General features: G+C 41.1%; 1 protein-coding gene across 6 annotated transcripts in view; it reads right to left on the bottom strand.

The window, feature by feature from the left end:
• Positions 1 to 2,288: 2,288 nt before the first annotated feature.
• ANXA4 (annexin A4) overlaps positions 2,289 to 21,930 on the bottom strand; it is a 76,509-nt gene continuing 56,867 nt past the window's right edge. For all 6 annotated transcript variants that reach the window (XM_059187898.1, XM_059187895.1, XM_059187899.1 and 3 more), the window contains 6 exons: positions 20,860 to 20,916; positions 14,854 to 14,947; positions 11,156 to 11,251; positions 10,541 to 10,599; positions 9,461 to 9,583; positions 2,289 to 3,444 (listed from right to left, as the gene is read on the bottom strand). In XM_059187898.1, the coding sequence (XP_059043881.1) occupies positions 3,385 to 3,444; positions 9,461 to 9,583; positions 10,541 to 10,599; positions 11,156 to 11,251; positions 14,854 to 14,947; positions 20,860 to 20,916 (489 nt within the window). In that variant the 3' untranslated portion in view covers positions 2,289 to 3,384. The remainder of the gene's footprint in view (positions 3,445 to 9,460; positions 9,584 to 10,540; positions 10,600 to 11,155; positions 11,252 to 14,853; positions 14,948 to 20,859; positions 20,917 to 21,930) is intronic.

Below are 21,930 nucleotides of genomic sequence, written 5' to 3'. Positions count from 1 at the left end.
TTGGCAGGCTTCCTCAGGGAGGAGGCCCTGTAATGTGGAGTTTGCTAGGCTGTTGTGTTTCTTAAACATCAGCCTTCTGCTGCCCTAGACGGGTTATGGCAAGTGCTCCCTACACTCCTTACCTTCTCTCCTAGCGGCAGTGGAACGTCTGGGTAGGGTCTGGTACCGGCACCCGCAGGGCTTACAGTGCCTTCGGGAGGCCCGAGCAAAATTTACAGCTGTTTGTCTGGAGTGTACAGCCGTTGCTATGGACTCTGGACAGCCAGCTTTCACTCCCTGACTCCCTTCTGCTACTTTTTAAATAAAGTATTTTCAATGAATTACTCAGAGTAACACGGTAAACACCTATGGACCCACAAGTATGATGGAATTTAAAATTAAAACTGCATTCTTTTAAATAAAATAGAGAACGAGATCCTCCTCCATCCCAGTCTGTCTCTCCTCCGCTGTAACCACACCCTAAGGAAAGTGTGTATCATTTTTCCCATGCAATGTTCTTATACCGGTAAGTAAATGCGTTCCTTAGAACATTTAGGCATGTAATTAAGTGGAATCATACTGTACCTATCATTCTGCACCTTTCTCCTTTCTCAAAATTATACTTTCAAGACTTATCCAATTGACAAATCTCCAGTTAATCTTCACTGTTCGTTGTGTCACTAACCCATAATTTGGAAGTTAGGTTGCTTCTACTTTAATGTTCTTACAGAGTAGCAATTAACACCATGTGCAAAGATTCACCAAATAAATTCTTAGAAGTGGATTCCCTAGGAACTTTACAACTTTATTAGCTATTGCCAAATTGTTCTCTGAAATGATTCTGCCAATTTATACTCCCATCAGCAGTATGTGTAGTTGGGGCCCCAGTGCACGGGTGTCTGACTCGTTCCTGAGAAATCTGAAAGGTAGAGGCTGGTTGAGGCAAGTTGGTGGGAGGTGGGGAAGAGAGGGACAGAGAATGTCCGCAGCAAGGGGATCAGTGTTTGTGCCCAGAATTTGTCGGCATAAAGGATGTGCAAGTGTCTCCCATGTTAGAAGTGTGGGCCACCAGAAGATAGCCAGCCTCGGATCATCTTGGATTCTGTCCTAGAGAACTGGGTGGAAGGACACACTGACTTCAGCAAAGAACACTTGAGGGGGTTGCTGTTCGTAGGGGCTGGAAAAGGAGAATACATTTGCCTTGCTAAATGAACAAAAGAGGAGTAGTTCCCTGGTGATGAGGTTGATAAAGGAATCCAGAAGAATGCCCCTAAAAATCAGCGTTAAATACTTGCCTTTGTTAAACAGTGTTGATCCTCTACAACAGTCAGATAAGACCTTCCCTGCTCCCGTTTACAACACTGCTCCCTCCTGCTACAACACTGGCTAAGTTTGGGCTGGGTGTGGAAGGAAACTAAGGTAGAGAAAGAAGAGAAGTTCACCTTATTCTTTATTCCTGCTGGCAACAGGCCAGAGCTAAACAAAGGAAGAAGCCTCGACTGTAAATCAAGTTTGAAATTTTGACTAGACATATTAATTACTAAAATGACCTTAAGGGACTGCACAGTAGGACTTTTTAAAACCTAAGAGTGGCCAGAAAAGTCCCAGCTCTATCCTCTGACTCAATTTCCATCTAAAGCCAGGAGATAGGCCCATGAATAAATGAACAATGGGAGAGAAAAAGTTGCCTCATAATAATATTCCAGAATCATGCTGGTTTCTGACAATAAACCACCATTTTTCCAAGGTGGCCTTATCCTGCTTCCAGGCAACAAATGCAATTTGTATGAAAATTTTGGCTAAGTTATATATATAATTTAAAGATAAAACTACCAAAAATTTGTAATGCTTCCAAAGAAAATAAAGTTGGAGATTCCATACTTTTCTAGGTAGGTTTCAAAGCAGAAGTACTGTTTCCTATAATTAATCAGAATGACTAAGCAGTCATACAAGTAGCCTTCACCAGTAACTCAAGCATTTATAATGGGCAGTAGAAACAAATTGAAAAAATATCTTTATATTTCATCCATCAAAATACAATAGATACTATAGAATGAACAAAGAAGACAATTATTCTTACTAAATAAAAATGTTCTATTTAGTAGAACAGAGAGCATCACTCATTTCTGGAGAGAAAATACATTATTTTATACCATTAAGTAGTGTTTGGTATATGTGAACATTAGTTTTATAGCAATAAGTGTACATAAGACTAAATATATTGCTTTTTCTTAATTTGTAGTTTCTAATAGAAACTAAGTGACAAGTGTTTTTAAAGATAGTTGGAAAAGTCAGAGAAAGAATATACCTCATTTTAAAGATAACAGGTTTTATTAAAATTATTTTTCCATGTTGTATACAACTGAACTTTGGAATAAAATCAAGTACAACTTCAGAATAATTCTAGAGTTGAAAGGCACAATGCAAATGTAAATTAGTACAAATCAACAATATTGAAAAATACTTTAAAAATTATTTTTAGCACAAAAAAATTCCTTTAAGTGAAAGTAAATTCAGAATATTACACCCATCACCAAAATAGTACCTAGCTGGACACTTAATTTTTTTTCCATTCATCTTCCAGCTTGATTAAGATATTAACCATGATATTGTGGAATGTTCAGCATTTATATTTGCTAACCGCACAAACATGATCTGTATAACCACACTAAGAATTTAATTTGTTCAGACAAGTGGCTGATTTTGGTATACTTCAACCTGGAGAGAGTAAATAATCTTAATATAAGATGTGAGGAAGGAAGTCTCCCATCCAAACTTTCGCAGAGATCAACTAACAGTGCAGATAAAAATCTAAACAAAGGAGAGTATTGGATGTCTTCAAAGTATGACCATGTAAAATAGCAAATTGGATGGATATTCTTATGAGCTAGATGCTAACAATTTCAAATCAAGAAATTACTAGTAGAAATTGCTAGCCTTAGTAATTAAAGGCTAAATTTAGCCAATTAAAGGCTAAAACTAGTCAAGAAATTACTGGCCTTTCAAATACAAAGTATTTGAAAATACTTTGATTTTAAGACAATCTTTCAGTCTTCCACTTTAACAGTTTTTCACCAAAACCATGAAATAAATTTAATACATTCCAATTTCTAAGAAATACAGATGAGGAAGATATCTGTTTAAAAACCATGGAATACATTTTTATTTTTAATTTTAAATCTCCTTTTAGGTTTTATAAGCTTTGAAATGCAAGTATAGCTTTAAAGCATCATAATGAGTAATTATAGATGAATAGTAATATAGTCAGTCTATATCCTAGGAAGCATCTGTAGGCGTTTTAATTGGAAATAAGCATTCTGAGATAATGCTAATAGCAGTGTAGAAAAATGAACTTAAAAGAAGAAATCCAAAGTGCTGGGACTCCTCCTATCCTTGGATTTTATTTTAATCATCTCCTCCACAGAGAATGAGCAGTACCTTCCTGTAGTCTCCAGATGTGTCTCCCTGGGGGCAAGCAAAGCAAAGGTACAGTCAGATACAGGGAATACACAGCTCAGAGTCATCTGTGTTAACTTTTTCAGTCTTGTCTGGCTTTTTCTCAGAGAGGTGTTTTTTAAAAAACAGCATTTGTGGGGCATCTGGGTGGCTCAGTGGGTTGAGCCTCTGCCTTTGGCTCAGGTCATGATCTCAGGGTCCTGGGATTGAGCCCTGAATTGGGCTCAGCAGGGAGCCTGCCTCCCCCCCCCCCTCTGCCTACTTGTGATCTCTGTCAAATAAATAAAATCTTCAAAAAATATTTAAAAAAAATATTTCATTGCAAAATTAATACATGTTCAATGTAAAGAATAAAGACCTAAAAGAAGGGGTGCCTGGGCGGCTCAGCTGGTTAAGCATCTGTCTTCAGCTCAGGTCATGATCCCAGGGTCCTGGGATTGAGCCCTGCACTGGGCTCCCTGCTCAGCAAGGAACCTGCTTCTCCCTCTCCCTTTGCCTGTTGCTCTCCCTATTTGTGCTCGCTCTCTGTCAAATAAATAAATAAATAAATAAAATATTTTTTTAAAGTTTTAAAAAGACCAAAAAGAAGAACACAAAAATCCGAATTCCACCGTCCAGAGATTACTATTCTTAACAATTTGGTGTGTGCATATCCTTCAGGACTTTTTCCATGTATATAGGTTCCTGTGTGATGGGCCTATAGTGTTCTGTATTCTGCTTTTTTTTTACATAATGCAGACTATTTCCCTATTTTATTAAATATTCTTCTACAACATTATTCTTTAATAGTTAAAAGGAATTCCATCCTATACAGATAAAATAATTTATTTGGTCACCCTCCCCCATTGTTAGGTATTTGTTGTTTCCAGTTTTTCATTACTGTAAATACTGCGGCAATGAGCAATCATGATTAAATTTTTGTGCATTTCTTGATGATCTAGTCAAGATAAATTTTCATAAAATGGATATTACCACATTCATGGTCACGTATTCTCTTAAGCCTTTCAATATGTGTTGGAACATAGACTTCCAGAAAGGTGTCCTAATTTGTACATAAAATTTTTTATGCTCTAATTGATAGATCAATTCTTGTTTGTGCTTCATGGGCACTAGAAAAGAGGGAATCTCGAGGTGGCTGGTTGGGTAGGATAGTTAAGGGTCTCTCAGTTTCCGCTCAGCTCATGATCTCACAGTTGTAAAACTGAGCCCAATCCTGGGCTCTGTGCGCAGCAGGAGTCAGCGTGAGAGTCTTTCTCCCTCTCCCTCTTGCACTCTCTCTCTAAAATAAGTAAATATGGGGCACCTGGGTGGCTCAGTGGGTTAAAGCCTCTGCCTTCGGCTCAGGTCATGATCCCAGGGTCCTGGGATTGAGCCCCACATCGGGCTCTCTGCTCCGCAGGGAGCCTGCTTCCTCCTCTCTCTCTCTGCCTGCCTCTCTGTGATCTCTTGTCTGTCACATAAATAAATAAAATCTTTAAAAAAAATAAGTAAATATATCTGAAGAAGGAAGGAGGAGGAGGGGGAGGAGAAGAAAGGAAGATGGGGTATCTGGGTGGCTCTGTCAGTTAAACTTGTGTGCTCTCTCCCTCTCAAATAAATAAAATCTTAAAAAAAATAAATAAAAGAGGGAATCTCTGTCTATAGGATTCAAAGTTGATATATAAATCTGTCGAAATAAATCTTAATATATTCTTCTTTATGCTTTGCCTCATCAATCTGCCAAAGAATAAGGATGTGTTAAACACTATCTGGCATACTATTGACATCAATATCTTCTTTTGGAGCTTCAAATTTCTTATTTATAGATTTGAATGCAATACTTGTTTGACACCTAAAGTTTCATGACAATTTAATTGTTGTTGTGAACAGTTGCCTGTCTTAATATAAAGTCATCCATTTTTTTCCTATTTAATGCTTTTTCTCCTTAAATTCTTCTTTTTCCTGATAGTATAATCCCTGCTTTCTTTTCTATATTGTCAAATATTATCTGCCTTTACTTTAAGCTGGTTGTCACTGTGGTTTAGTTGTTCCTTATAAACAGCACAGACTAGGATTTTACATTTTTATATAATCTGAGTGCTTATTTATAACTCACATTTTTGTCTTACTTCTGTCATTTTCTTTTTTTAAGACTGTATTTATTTATTTGTTGGAGGGAATGGGAGAGATAGGGCGCACAAGCGGGGGGAGTAGCAGGTAGAGGGAGAGGCAGAAGCAGGCTCCCTGATGAGCAAAGACCCTAACTCAGGATGGGATCCTAGGACACTGCCATCATGATCTGAACCCAAGGCAGATGCTTAACCCACTGAGCCACCCAGGCATCCCTGTCATTTTTTCTATTACTGATGTATTTTATGTATCTGTTCTGTATCTTTATGTATCTTCTCACAACTGCTATTAAATGGACAATGTATTCTTTTTTTTTCTTTTTTTTTTTTTTAAGATTTTTTTTACTTACCTGACAGAATCACAGTGAAAGAGAACACAAGTGGGGGAGGAGGGAAGGGGGGGAGAGGGAGAGCGGACTTCCTGCTGAGCAGGGAGCCCAACCCAGGACCATGACCTGAGCTGAAGGCAGATGCTCAATGACTGAGTCCCCCAGGCACTCCCAATGTATTCTTTATTTTTAATTTTTTCCAGTGTTGTGTGTGTACACATATATATACATATAATGTAAATATATTTATAGTGATGTTGTCCGAGCCAGTCAATATTTTTGTACCCCGTCATTTTAGTGCCTGTATAGTACTATCTTGTATAAATTTTCAATAATTGAGTCATCGCCTATTAGTTAACAAAAATAATAATACATAATAAATTATGTACCATAAGTATATGCCATATAATTTATACAAATATAAACAACAGGGGCATCTGGGTGGCTCAGTGGGTTGAGCCTCTGCCGTCAGCTCAGGTCTTGATCTCAGGGTCCTGGGATTGAGCCCCACTTCAGGCTCTCTGCTCAATGGGGAGCCTGTTTCCCGTCTTTCTGCCTGCCTCTCTGCCTACTTGTGATCTCTCTCTGTCAAATAAATTTAAAAAATATTAAAAATACATATATAAACATAAGGTAATATAAATATAAATAATACTATGATAAAATAAAATATTTATTGACTTTTTTCACATTTTGTGAAATGATTTTATTCAGATTTGTTCATGTCTTTTTTATTATGTTAAAATATATATATCATAAATTTTGCCATTTTAACCACTTAAAGTGTGTAATTCAGTAACACTAATTACATCACATTGTTGTATAACCATCATCACTGTCTATTTCCAAAATTTTTTCATTTCCCCAATTCTGTAACCACTAACCAGTAACCCTCCATTTCCTATCCCCCCCACCCCTGGCAACCTTTAATCTACTTTCTGTCTCTCCGAATTTACCTTTTCTAAATATTTCGTGTAAGTACACAGAATCATACAGTATTTGTCCTCTTTTGTCTGGTTTATTCCACTTAGCATGTTCTGAAGGTACATCCATGTATCAGAAACTTCATTCCTTTTTATGAATGTATATACCTCATTTTGTTTATCCATTCATCTGCTGCTGGATACTTAGGTTGTTGCCGCCTTCTGCTCTTATAAATAATGTTTACACTGGTGTAGAAGTATCTGTTAGAGTCTCTGTTTTCATTTCTTTTGAGTATATAGGAGGGAGCAGAATTGCTGGGTCATTTGGTAATTCTAGGTTTAACTGTATTTTTTATGTTTAACTCTTTGAGGAAGTGCCAAACTGTTTTTCACAGTGTCTACACCATTTTACATCCACACCAGCAATGCACGAAGGTTATAGTTTCTCCAAATCCTCTCCAACACTTGTTATTTTCTGTTCTTGTTTTTTAAAATTATAGTCATCCTAATAGGTATCTCATTGTGGTTTTGATTTGCATTTCCCTAATGATTAATGATGTCGGGCATCTTTTCATGTGCTTATTGGCCATTTGTTTATCTTCCTTGGAGAAATGTCTATTCAGTTCCTTTGTCATTTTTTTTTTTAAATTTTATTTATTTATTTGACAGACAGAGTTTACAAGTAGGCAGAGAGGCAGGCAGAGAGAGAGAAGGAAGCAGGCTCCCCACTGAGCCGATAGCCCAATGTGGGGCTCAATCCTGGGACCCTGAGTTCATGACCTGAGCCGAAGGCAGAGGCTTTAACCCACTGAGCCATCCAGGCGCCCTCCTTTGTCATTTTTAAATTGGGTTGTTTTTTCGTTGAGTAGTAGGAACACTTTATATATTCTGGATAGTAAACCCTTACTAAATATTGCAAATATCTTCTCCTGGCTTCTGGATTCATGTACTTTTATTCTGTTATTCTGTTTATTCTACTTTTATTCTGTTATTTTCTCTAACAAAATTCCTAAACATGTAATAGCTAAGTAAGAGGTATAGTTTTTGTTTTGTTTTTAACATTTATTGCCAGGGCACCTTGGAGGCTCTGTCATTTAAGGGTCTGACTCTTGATTTTGGTTCAGGTCATGATCTTGGGGTCCTGAGATTAAATGCTCCATCAGGATCTGAGCTCAGCAGGGAGTGTGCTTCTCTCTCTCTCCTTTTACCACTCCCCGCCCCGACTCATGCACCCATGCTTTCTCTCTCAAATAAACAAATACATCTTTAAAACAAAAACAACAAACATTTATTGCCAACTTGCTTCCCAGAAAGGTTAGACCACCTTATAGTCCCTCCATAAGACATGGTGAATTTTCCTCAAGCCCTTCTCTTTTTTATTTTATTTTTTAAAATATTTTATTTATTTATTTGACAGGCAGAGATCACAAGTAGGCAGAGACACAGACAGAGAGAGAGGAGGATGCAGGCTCCCTGCTGAGCAAAGAGCCCAATGCGGGGCTCAATCCCAGGACCCTGGGATCATGACCTGAGCCAAAGGCAGAGGCTTTAACCCACTGAGCCACCCAGGTGGCCCCTCAAGCCCTTCTCAATGCTGGCTATGATCTATTTAAACTTTGTTAAGGTATGAAGTGAAAGATGGTGATTTGTTTTCACTTGACATTCACTGTACATTATTGGTATTAAACATTCTATACGTTTATTGTCCATTAGTGTTTCATCTTTCATGAAGTAAGTGCCTGTTTTCTTTTCGGATTTTTCTCCCTTTTCTTTGTGATTTGCAGCAGCTCTTCATAAAGGGATATTAATTCTATATTATATAGTATAAATATTATTTTCTCTTAACTTCCCCTATGGTCATCCTTGAATCTTAGAAGTATTTTACCTACAGCTAGCTATATTTCAGCTCTGCAAACTAAAGTTACCTCATAATTGGTCCAGAAATAGAAACAAGTTCCTAAATGCCTGTATACATAGTAACAAACTCAGCAGCTCAGACCACCTCATAATTATACTCTGCAGGCTATGGGTGGGATTCAGAATATTTAATTCACAGATCAAATCCTGATTTGAAGTTTACTGTGCAGGCAACATCAGCTTCTAGGGAAGTGTGTTCTTGGTTTCATATTCCTAAGGCCCTTCTGGCTTCCTCAGGAAGCAAAATCCCAGTAATGAGGGGTTTTAAGGGATGTGAGTCATTTCTCATCACCCCTAGGCCAGGTCCTGACTCCTGGAAGTCTGCTGCCATTGGGTAAAGAAAGGCAGCAATCCAGGGTAACATGCTTTCCCATATTTTCAGCAGACCTCAGCTGGCCCAGGAGAGAGTTTTGGATGACTGATTTCGTTGTGTCCCTTTCACCGTAAGCAGGTAGACAGGGAAACTGCATTGTTGAAAGTATTCATTAAAATATACTCTTTCTCTGTCTGCAGTCAACATGAAATAATTACTATATTTAGAAGGCAAACATTTCCAGCTTTTAGCCTGGCTGGGATTTAAACATCTGTGTGAAAGGGGAAAAACTGGAAATACCTGAATCGCAGTACCATCTTTAAAGGGGAGGCTATCTGCCAGGGAGTGGCTAAGAAGTGTCTGAATGCCCGGGCTGGACCCCCATTCTTTCCTCAGAGCCTTCCCCTGGCCCGAGGCCGGGCTCCTGTGACCTACCTTGATGAAGGAATACAGAGACTTTCCATAGAGCCTCTTAAAGTTTTCCCGAATGTCCATCATATCAATCTCCGCTCGGGAAACCATAACTCTGATCAGGGTGTCATCATCGGTGCCCAAGCCCTAAGGAAGAAAACAAGATCCATGCTGGTTTCCAGACGGTCTTCTTTGTTAGCTTATCAAGGCAACTCTCTGCGTGGCTCATCCTGGTGATGTCCTACCACAACCTTAGAAAGCGTGTGGAATGCCGCTCCTCACCAGTGTTCAAGGCTTTCCAACATTCTGTGTTCTGACCAGAGGAGACCCCTCCCTGCCACTAGAGACATAGTCCGCATTCCCAGCCAGCTGCCTCATCCTGCCTGACACGATCCCTCCCCCTGAATGTCCCCCTTCCCTCACCAGCCTCAGCACCCTTCCTCCTGTATGGAAGCCCCTCATGTAAAACTTCCTTGAAGGTCCTGCTCACAGATACCAACTTCTTTACCCTAGTCTTTTCTGATCCTCACCTCCTCAACAAATATGGGGAAAAAATAGTCTCTCTGTATTCCTATACATTTGGGTCCTCAACTACCGTCTTACCTTCTATTTTGTTCTTATCCGTGTTCTGCCCATACCTGCCTTCCCCTTCCTACCTTTTGATCTCTCCTGCACCTCCCATGGTTCCCAGCAAGGGTGTCCGCATAGAGGATACGGCACGGTTAGGAGCCTGGGCTCTGAGCCAGACTGCCAGTGTGTGTATCCCTGCTCTGTTGCGTTGTCACTGAGGACCCTGGGCAAACTGCGCACCTCCCTATGTCTCAGTTTTCTTATCTGTAAAATGGGGGTTAATAATAGTACCTGCCCCACACAGCTGCGATAGGCATAAAATTAATCCACGTGTATACAGCATAGGAATAGTGATCATGTTATAAGTACTCAATAATTATTACCTAGTATTTCTATTAACAGGCACTCAGTGAAGTATTTGATGAACTGAGTATCTCAGGCTTTTGGTTAATTTGTGTAGGAAACATAAGTAAACATGAAGGTAGACACAAGACATGCTGAAGTCATTCAGATGCTAAAAATAAGGCCATTTACCTTCATAGATTTATAAAGCCTTTCAGCAAAATATGCAGATTTGTTCCTCATGCACTTTACTGTTAAGAGATTAAAAAAGGAAATAGCAAAATTACAAATAAAATCTATGAGAAAAAAATGACAGTTGTTCCTTCTGTTTCTACAAGGTATGAAATTAATATCTCCCCATTGCTTTGTCGGAAAAATTTTAGCCAAACAATGTCTTATTAACACAGGCCATGGAAAAATAATTAATAAAGTAATTAATTGGAGAAATAATAAAGGCAATTAAAGCAAAAGGCAGCATACAGTTTAAAAATGATTACTATTCTGAAACTCTTATTAGTTCTAATCATTCATAGACTTGAAAAATGCAGCTACTATAGGGTTATCTTTCCAGTATACTGAGATATAAAGGCACAGAGGATATAAAATATAGAAAACTATATAACAGAGTAACAATCAGAACACATGTAATACTTCTTGTTTAAAATTCTGGATCTTATTATGGGTGATTTCAACTTTTTTTTTTTTAATCCCTGAAACCAAAAAACTGTATCTCCATGACAACAAACTGGTAAGAAGGAAAGTCTATAAACGTTTGTTTCTCTGCTCCCCACCCCATGACCAGCTTACCTATGGCCAGAAGAGCATCTTCAAAACTACCAGATGTTTCAGACTTAATACTCTGCTCAATATCCTTCTGAGATATCCTTTTGTATTCATCAAACACTACAAACAGTAATAGAGTGGAATTATAAATAATAAAAAAAAGAATATAGGGAACTAAAATTTATGGAGAGAATAAGCATCTTTCTAGAGCTCGCTCTTTATTCTTTGGCATATATCAGGAGGCAATTAATTATCAATGTCAGTGAGAACCGGGAGGCATATGGCAAGTGGAATGGATAAAGGAATATTGTGCCTCTTGGAGGGTATCAGGCAAGCCCTTTCCCTTATTTGGGACCTCGCTTTCTCACACATATAATAGTGATAATGTCTGGAGAGATTTGCTTTCTTTTCTCATTGTTCCCTTTAATAAGCAGACCATGTCTTTCTGTAATTTTGGCCTTGGCAATCACCTGCATGTTCGTCTTCCTTTTGGCTCATCAAAACTAGAGCAATTCAACCCTTTTAACTGTTGAATCACATTTGGTAACGAACAGTTGCATCTTTTAATAGACTGTAACATAATTTTTTTTTTACTTTTTGCCAAGTATTTTTGAATGTGATAAACCTATTTCCCTCTCAGAGCCTCCTTCTGGAGCCTCCTTAGAGTGGATTATTTGTTTTATTTTTTTTTTTTTTAAAGATTTTATTTATTTATTTGGCAGACAGAGATCACAAATAGGCAGAGAGGCAGGCAGAGAGAGAGAGAGAGGAAGCAGGTTCCCCGCTGAGCAGAGAGCCTGATTCGGGGCTCGATCCCAGGACCCTGAGACCACGACCTGAGCCGAAGGCAGAGGCTTTAACCCACTGAGCCACCCAGGTGCCCCTTGTTTTATCTTCTTAACATTAATTCTTTGGGGGTGCCGTCCCAGGCCCCATCAGGGTGATTCTCACAGGGCTGTCAATCCAGGGACACCCTGCCTCTCAACACAGACCATAAGCTCTACGAAGTGAGTGGAAAGTTCACTGGACCAGAACCAGTCTCACCCTCCTGGGGAAGGTCAAAAGCAGTGAGTCATCTTTCACCTTAGCCAATGTAAGAATCACCTGGGAAACCTGTGAAACTTCCTGGATGTCACTTTCAGGGAATCAGAGTCAGCCAATCTGAAGTAGGGGTTCAAGAACCAGCATTTTCAATGAAGACCAGACTTTGGAAACTCTGCCTTACAAATAAAATATGTGGGGGCACCTGGATGGCTCAGTGGGTTAAAGCCTCTGCCTTCGGCTCAGGTCATGATCCCAGGGTCCTGGGATTGAGCCCCGCGTGGGGCTCTCTGCTCCGCAGGGAGCCTGCTTCCTCCCCTCTCTCTCTCTGCCTGCCTCTCTGCCTACGTGTGATTTCTCTCTCTCTGTCAAATAAATAAAATCTTAAATAAATAAATAAATTAATTAATTAAATATGTGACTCCCTTCCACTAAGATCCCTAGATCTGCCTTGATTTCTGTACTTCCTGGAAATGTTCAGGTCTCCCTTCAATTCAATGAGTCACCAATATTTTCCATTTTCCTTCTTGTCCCATTCTGTATTATTTCTTCTTCTTACTGAAGTTGGGAGTCCGCATCTACTGCTTAGAATCAAAAGATCTAATTGATACATTTTCTAAGCCTCAGTTTTCTTCTCTGTGAAATGGTATAGATACTGGCTGCTCCAATGAGATGTTGCGACAAACAATGCTTATAATATGCTTAGCACTGGGGGTCCCTGGATGGCTCAGTTCATTAAGTCTCTGCCTTTGGCTCAGGTCATGATCCCAGAGTCTTGGGATTGAGCCCCACATTCAGGCTCCCTGCTCAGTGGGGAGCCTGCTTCTCCCTCTGCCTGCTGCTCCCCCTTGTTTGTGCTTGTTCTCTCTCCCTGTCAAATAAAAAAGAAAAATCTTTAATATTCTTAGCACTGTACTAGAAGATAACAAATAAAACCCTAGTTATTTGAATCCTCACTATTATTGTTGGTTGCTAAGAAAATTATGAAGTTTTATTTATACAAATAGTACTTAGATTTTCTTCCAGCGGTGTATAAGTAGATATTTTACAACGTCCCGACAACTGACTTGTGCCTAGAAGTGAAAATGGTTAGGTATTTGCATGTTTTGAGGACCTGTAGTTCTTGGAAAATACCACCAGGGGGAGATTTATGTAATAAGTCATCTGGCAAGGAAGGGAAGGCCAAAGAAATAGGGAGCTGAGTCAGAAGGTGGTGCATTTGACCGTAGCCCATGACATTTATTAACAGGTGTGATCACCTATTTTTAGTCACTGTGGAATATCTGAAGTAGCTACAACTTCCAAATGTGCTGTAATTTTCAATTACTTTATGTCTTCAATTTACCAAACTTATTCTTCCAAAATTTCCCATGGGTTTGGTAAATTGTGTGTGATTATAAGGCATGGTGGGTTTATAAAATTATGATGCAACACAAAGACCTAAAGAGCTTACATACAAGATGAAATATCTTATTAAACCCTTATTGCTGTTTACAAGAAGAAAATAAACCTGACGACAAATGTGCTACAATTTTTCCCCCATAGAAGTTAAAAGCACATTACAAAGACTAAGCATTATCAGAAGCAAATTAGGAACATTACACATAGGAAATAAAATTTGAAATTATCCACTATTTATTTTATACAACATACTCCCTAAAGAAATCACTTCTATTAGCTTTCAACTTGGATATTAACTAGGAATAAATGTCAACCAACAATTTTATTTTATTGCTCACTGATGTACTGAAGATTTCTTTGTATGTAATTAAAATTAAATGGGGCTGCTTTAGAAAAAGGACTGACCGTGAAGGTTGGTTTCCTACAAATAGAAATGCCAAACTTCTTTTTTTTAATATATATATATTTTTCTTTATTTGATAGACAGAGATCACAAGTAGGCAGGGAGGCAGGCAGAGAGAGGAGGGGAAGCAGGCTCCCTGCTGAGCAGAGAGCCTGATGTGGGGCTCAATCCCAGGACTGTGGGATCATGACCTGAGCCAAAGGCAGAGGCTTTAACCCAGTGAGCCCCCCAGGTGCCCCAGAAATGCCAAACTTCTAAGAATGTGTTGTGTATCTGGTAATTTTTCATAATTAATCTTTTAGCAGGCATCTGGGGAGTTCAGTGGGTTAAGGGTCTGCCTTCAGCTCAGGTCATGATCAAGTACTGGGAATCCCTGCTCAGTGGGGGGTCTGCTTCTCTCTGTCTCTCTCCTCTGCCTTTCCCCCTGCTCCTCCCCCTCATTTGTCTTCTCTCTCCCTCTCAAATAAATAAATGGAATCTTTAAAAAAAGAAAAAAGAGGGCGCCTGGGTGGCTCAGTGGGTTAGGCCGCTGCCTTCAGCTCAGGTCATGATCTCAGGGTCCTGGGATCGAGTCCCGCATCGGGCTCTCTGCTCAGCAGGGAGCCTGCTTCCTCCTCTCTCTCTCTGCCTGCCTCTCTGCCTACTTGTGATCTCTCTGTGTCAAATAAATAAATAAATAAATCTTTAAAAAAAAAAAGAAAAAAGAAATTGGCCTTCATGCACATTGTTTCACTCATGCATTTCCAAGTAAAACATCTAAGACAATTCAGTACAATCTGTTCTTTGTACAAATAAAGGGGGAGAATTCTTAATTAATTATGGACAATACAATTTTCATCATCTTTCAGTTTCTTTGAAGATGAGGCAAGCGCCTTACCATGCAACAGATGATTTCGGTTCCGGGAACAGAGAACAGTTAGAAATTTCACCTCATCTGTCCCCCATTTCTTCTCTCCAGCCTCATACAGGTCCTGAAGCCAAACAAAGCAAAAGCTTAAAACCATCACAGAGAAGGTGCCAGGAAACATGCAAATATTTCCGGAACATCAAAGAGCTGAGCTGGCTTTGTTTTATTTTGCTGGTGATGGGTGTGGAAGTGCTGCTTGTGGTTAGTAGCGATGACTCAAGACTTTTCCTTAGGTATACAAGTAATGGGACCATGGGGTGCCTGGATGGCCCAGTCGGTTAAGCATCTGATTCCTGATTTCAGCTCAGGTCATGATCTCAGGGTCTTGAAACTGAGCCTGGCCTCAGCTCTGTGCTGGGCGTGGAGCATGCTTAAGATTCTCTCTTTCCCTCTGACCCTTCCAGTCCCCAACCCCCGAAAAAAGACTAATGGGAGAGTCAGAGCAAGCACCAGCAGCTCCCAGTATAGGGCTAAATAGTTCTATCTTTATCCTTCTTTCTTTTTTTTTTTTCTTTTTAAAGATTTTAAATAGTCTCTGCACCCAATGTGGGCTCGAACTCACAACCCTGAGATCAAGAGTCACATGCTCCACCGACTGAGCCAGCCAGGTGCCCCACATTGTTCTACCTTAAGAGCCAAAAGAAATGCCCTAGACTGGCATTCTTTATAGTAGCCACCAACCAAATGTGGCTATTTATATTTTAACTAACCAAAATCAAATTAAATTAAAAATTCAACTCCTCAGACTAGCTATATTTCAAGTGCTCAGTGGCTACACGTGGCTAGTCTGACCCAGGTGTTGAGTTTTACATTTTATTTATTTAATTAAAAATAGCTAGTGGTTACCCACACTAGACAGTGCCACCGTATACACTTTTAGCATCATGGAAAGTTCTAAAGGACGACACTGCTCGAGAATAATCTGTGATTTGCTCCAGGATACGGAAGTTCTCACGGTAGAACCAGGACCCATTAGTAACTGCTTATAGTCCTTTTTTTCTGTAACCGCTTATTCCAAACGGGTAGGAGTATAAGAAATTCTGGTTGCTTTAACTCTGTGATTGACAAATCAAAACTATTACTCATATCACCTCACTACTATTTCAAAACGAAACAGCAAGTGTTGGCGAGGATGTAGAGAAACTGGAACACTGTGCAGTTGATGAGAATGGAGAATGATGAGCTACTACCGGAAACAGTAGGGCTGTTCCTGGAAAAGTTAAAAATAGAACTACCATAGGATCTAATGACACTACTCCTGAGTATACAGCCAAAAGAACGAAGACCAGATCGTATAGAGTTACCTGTGCACGTGTTCATAGCAGCAGTATTCACAAGGGCCAAAAGGTAGAAACAACCCAAACTGTCCACTGACATATGAATGGAGAAGCAAAATGTGGGTGAACGCGTGCCACGGAATTCTGTGCAGCCTGACAAAGGGCTGGAATTCTGACACATGCTGCACCATGGGCGAACCTTGAGGACAGTATGCTAAGCGAAATAAGCCAGTTACATAACACAAATACTTTGATTAACTTATTATGAGGCGTCTAGAGAGATCAAACTCTAGAAACAGGAAGCTGAACTGTGGTTGTCAACGGCTGGGGGGGAGAGGAGAAATGAGGAGTTGTTTAATGGGTATAGAGTTTCAGTTCTGCAAGGTGAGAAAGTTCTGGAGATGGGCCGCACAAGAATGTGCACAGAGTTAACACTACCGACCTGTACACTGAAAAGTGGTGAAGACAGCAAATTTTATGTTACGTGCATGCTGTTAAAACGGATGTCTTTAAGGCTCTACTGTTTATCTAGAATCTGCAGCTGGTTTGTTAAATTTCTCAAAATGCCCTTATTTGACACATCTTATTACTCCCTGTGGGCTCACCTCCATCTATCTCCTCATTCTTCGCTTCTTTGTCTCATTTCCTCCCTGCTTTAGAGTCCGTTCACAGAACCATGGAATTTTATTTATTTATTTATTTATTTTATTTTATTTTTTTAAAGATTTTATTTATTTATCAGAGAGAGAGAGGGGGAGAGAGTGTGCACAGGCAGACAGAAAGGCAGGCAGAGGCAGAGGGAGAAGCAGGCTCCCTGCTGAGAAAGGAGCCCCGATGTGGGACTTGATCCCAGAACGCTGGGATCATGACCTGAGCCGAAGGCAGCTGCTCAACCAACTGAGCCACCCAGGCGTCCCGAACCGTGGAATTTTAAAGCTCGGAGGACACAAAGGCTTCATGTAAGCTGTCAAGTAATAAACTGCAAAATTCAGATTTCCATCGAAGACCATTTCTCGTGAGTTCCTCTCACTCTATTTATCTCGTCTGGCTCTTCATTTGGCTCCATGCTCATCTGTTGTTTTCTCGCTTTTTATTTTTTAGCTGTTGTTTAATTGAAATCTGTTTTTCTTTCAATCTGAAATCTGTCTCTTCCTTACAGTGTGGCCCTGTCTGCCTCCCTTCCTGCTTCTGTGTCTTCATGGGCCACATGGTGTTTGGGCTGAGGCATTTGTGGCTTTTCATTCTTAAAAGACGAGCAGCCTATCTGGATGTGGTTTTTCCCTCCAGAACAAGGTGAGTGGAGTCTTCCTGGAGTTCCTCACGTTCTATTTGGATGGATTTCAAGCAGGAGCTCCAGTACCTCTTCCACAAGGTCAGCTGAGACACAGGAGTTCCTTGAGGAACGTCTTCCTGTTTGCATGAAGCCACTGTGCCTGCTTCCCCGGCTTGGGATTGTGGGCGTGGGGAGGGGGTCAGCCCCTTTTCTGGGGCAGAAATGTCCTTCTGGAGTCATTGGCCCAGGTTCACTGACCATCTGTCATTTTAATGGCCCTCCTCCATAGTTTCCAATGTTGCTGCAGATTTTCCCTTTTTTTTTTTTTTATATATTTGCTGTTTATTTATTTTTTTTTCTTTTCAGAAGAAGGGAATCAAAATGTGCCACCTAGGGGCGCCTGGGTGGCTCAGTGGGTTAAGCCGCTGCCTTCGGCTCAGGTCATGATCCCAGAGTCCTGGGATCGAGTCCCGCATCGGGCTCTCTGCTCAGCAGGGAGCCTGCTTCCCTCTCTCTCTCTCTCTCTCTGTCTGCCTCTCTGTCTACTTGTAATCTCTGTCTGTCAAATAAACAAATAAAAAAAAAATTAAAAAAAATGTGCCACCTAGCCAAAGCACTCAAGGGCATTTTTAATGTAGTTTTAATATATCACAGGTTTCTTTCTAAAGTGGGAATTCAGAGGGCTCCTGATTAGGTCCTTCGGTGCAAGTTTCATCCCAAAGACAGATACAATTGGATTTGTTGGATAACAGCCTCTGTATTTTAAGATTTCTACTTTCGATACATAACAATTACCTAATTCCAACTGCCCTGGTCATTCTTCTCATCTCAAACTCCTTTACTTTCCTCCGTCAGAATCAAGCCGTAGCCCCCAGTGTTTGCAAACACTCCCCCTGCTGTTGAGACAAGTCACAGACCAAAGGCTGACAAGGTTTTCCTCCTGTTTTATCCTAGAAGAGCTGAAATCTCAGCAGCAGTTGTTCTTAAATCCCTCACCTCTTGGTAAGACTTGAAAGGATCCAGAAAAACCTTCTCTGAGCTCTGCTCCCTCTGTCCAACTTCCCCAGACCAAACTTATTTGGAAACCCCTTTTCATCCTGATCACTCCCAAGGGGAACTGCTCCTTGGACAACCCCACCCACAAAACATTTGTTCATGGAATTGCATGGTTTTAAAAAATCAGACAGACCTGGATTCCAAGAGCCCAATTCCACCAGCTATGTGATCTGGGACAAGTTATTATGCCTTTGCATCGGTTTCTTTTTTTGTTTTAATTTTTAATCTTTATTAACATATAATGTATTATTAGCCCCAGGGGTACAGGTCTGTGAATCTCCAGGTTTACACACTTCACAGCACTCACCATAGCACATACCCTCCCCAACGTCCATAACCCAACCACCCTCCCCGCCCCCCCAACCCTCAGTTTATTTTGTGAGATTAAGAGTCTCTAATGGTTTGTCTCCCTCCCGATCCCATCTTGTTTCATTTTTTCCTTCCTTACCCCCTGAGTCCCCCACATTACCTCTCAAATTCTTCCTATCGGGAAAATCATATGATAATTGTTTTTCTCTGATTGACTTATTTCGCTCAGCATAATACCCTCTAGTTCCCTCCATGTCATTGCAAAGGGCAAGAGTTCATTTCTTTTGATGGCTGCATAGTATTCCATTGTGTATATATATCACCTCTTCTTTATATCCATTCATCTGTTGATGGACATCTAGGTTCTTTCCACAGTTTGGCTACTGTGGACATTGTTGTTAGAAACATTCGGGTGCACATGCCCCTTCGGATCACTACATTCGTATCTTTAGAGTAACACCCAGTAGTGCGATTGCTGGGTCATAGGGTAGCTTTATTTTCAACTTTTTGAGGAATCTCCATGCTGTTTTCCAGAGTGGTTGCACCAACTTGCATTCCCACCAACAGTGTAGGAGGGTTCCCCTTTCTCCGCATCCTCACCAATATCTGACATTTCCTGACTTGTTAATTTTAGCCATTCTGACTGGTGTGAGGTGGTAGGTATGTCATTGTGGTTTTGATTTGTATTTTCCTGTATTTGCATCAGTTTCTTAATCTCTAAAGCATAAGAAGTAACAGTATCTACTTCACCGATGTGTTATAAGGAAAAAGCATGAGGCAGTTAATGCAATGCCTGGCACCTAGGAGACCCACCAGAAAATGATGGTGGGTATTCACCTGGGCTATGAAGTCGCCCTCCAACATATCCAAAAATGCTGTCTTTGAGGTAGCTGAAATTCACCTAAGCATCCGGGAGTTCCAGCAGCACCTCCTTCCTCAAAGCTTCTGGATTAAAGGCAATTTCCTATTTCTCCAGTGTGGAATGGGCCTCTCTGTGTCCTGAGAACTCTTATGACATTTTTACCCCTCTCCCTTCTTGTGAAAGCAACAGGTTCTTTCCCACAGAAGCCCTAGGGTTCATACCTCACATACCTAATGGGACCAACCCTTCCCTATGGTTGTGTATTGATTAAGAGTACAGGGTCTAGATCCAAATTGCCCAGGTTCATATCCTAGTTCTGCCATGTGAACTTAAGCAAGGAACTGGACTTCTGTAAGCCTCAATTCCCTCGTCCATAAAAAGCGGATAGCAGTACTTGGGTCGTAGGGTTATTGCAGGATTCATACTTTAGGTCAACAGCTCTCAACAGTGTTTGGTACCTGGCAAGGCCCTGTTTTTTATTAGCTATTGTAATTAGTGTTATCTGGCCACAGTAAATCGGGGGTTGGTCCCAGGACAGCCATCAGTGGGCTGACACCAGGGAAACATCTACCTCTTGGGATTTGCCCAATAGGGTACACAGTGTGCCAAGCTGTTTTATACAGGCTCTATCAAATGTTCTCTCTGGGAAAGTAAAAATGCAAGGTAAATAAAGCACAGGCAGGTCCCTTCACCTCCAAGTGATTCAGAAGACATTCCATGGTTCTCTGGGGTGGCCATACCATGGTCCCAATGTCAAGAACCCAGGGATATTATATAATGATGCCCTGCATCACCCCAAGCCCCAGGTATATTTCTGCAAGAAATTTCTGCTATTAAAGGTCATCTGGGGGTCTGGGTGGGTCAGTCAATTAGGGGTCTGCCTTTGGCTCAGGCCATGATCCTGGTATCCCGAGATAGAGCCCTGTGTCCGGCTACTTGCTCTGTGGGGAGTCTGTTTCTCCCTCCCCGTCTCCCTCTGCTGCTCTCCCTGCTCATGCTCTCTCTCACTCAAATAAATGAAATCTTAAATAAATAAATAAATAAATAAAAAGGTCATCTGTGGGAATTTCTCCCCCCACCCCCACCCCAGAGAACATATCCCAGCTTGGCCAAAAATATACACTGAAATGTAAGAGGGGGTCCACCAAATAAGGCCTCACCAGCAAAAGAAAAAAGAGAGAAACTGCAGTTCTACTGACCTGAGCATCCTGTCTCATGAGAGCATCATCCAGGTAATTTCCTTCGTCCCTGCCACCCTGAGAAAACCAAAGAGAATGAGACAGTATCCATGAAGATTGGGTGGGGGGAGGGGCACTGTCAAGACAGAACGGCTGGAACCCAAGGACATGGTAGGGTAGACGGAATGCCAACAGGGGTCCCAGTTCCAGCCTAGGGAGGGATAACAGATGTCCTCTGAATTGCACCTCCATTATTCCTATGGCCCTAATCTGTGCATAGATAGCATTACCAACCAGAGAGCCAGCAGTTCCTGCATGCTGTGTGGGTGTCTCTGCCGGAAGAAGGGGAAGGATGACCCACCTGCTGACCGGCCCCCTCTCCTGCTGTCTCCTCCCCTATTTCCTTCCCTGTGCGGCGTCCTACCACTCCTGTGTCTTCCTGGCTGACCAAAGCCTTCCTAACTGACTCATCTCCATTGATCAGTTCTGCCAAACAGGGGCTGGGAATGGAAGAGAATTAGAACAGAAGCGAAGCCTGTAGTGGGGCTTAAGGAGCAGGTGAAAATGCCCCAACCCTCACTGACACCGGGTTCCGGGGAGGGTGGGGTAAAGGCCTGGAGGAATGCTAACCAGCCACAAAACAGGCAACTTTCCTCCGGTTTGTGAGCCTGCTTTTATCTGTCAGGCTGTCTCAATATTCTATGGTCTAGGCATGGCTTGGCAGAATGCTAAATCTGGCAGGCAAAGAAAAAATGGGTAGGAAGTAAGAAAAACAGGCTGGCATTTTAAACTATCAGAGACAGGGGACAGGTGGGGTTAGAGATGATTCCCAGGGTCCGACTTTGTTGGAAGAAGAGCAATAGGAGGAACAGAAACAGGCAGGTCAGGAAGGTGAGCTGGTTTGGGGCGCGGGGAGGGAAAGGAGTTCAGGTTTAGGTTAGGAGGCTCATTTGAGGAAGCACCTTAAAAAGCAGCGAGAAATCAGAGTCTTACACTCAGGAAGGAGGTTGGGATAAAGACAAAATTGGGAAGTCATGTGAAATATCTCATGTACGCAATTGCTATTTGCTGACGCCCCTGCTCCCACACTGA

This window comes from Mustela lutreola, chromosome 9 (genome assembly GCF_030435805.1).
Source record: "Mustela lutreola isolate mMusLut2 chromosome 9, mMusLut2.pri, whole genome shotgun sequence".
Taxonomy (NCBI): Eukaryota; Metazoa; Chordata; class Mammalia; order Carnivora; family Mustelidae; genus Mustela; species Mustela lutreola.
This window is presented reverse-complemented; position numbering and strand designations above follow the sequence as displayed.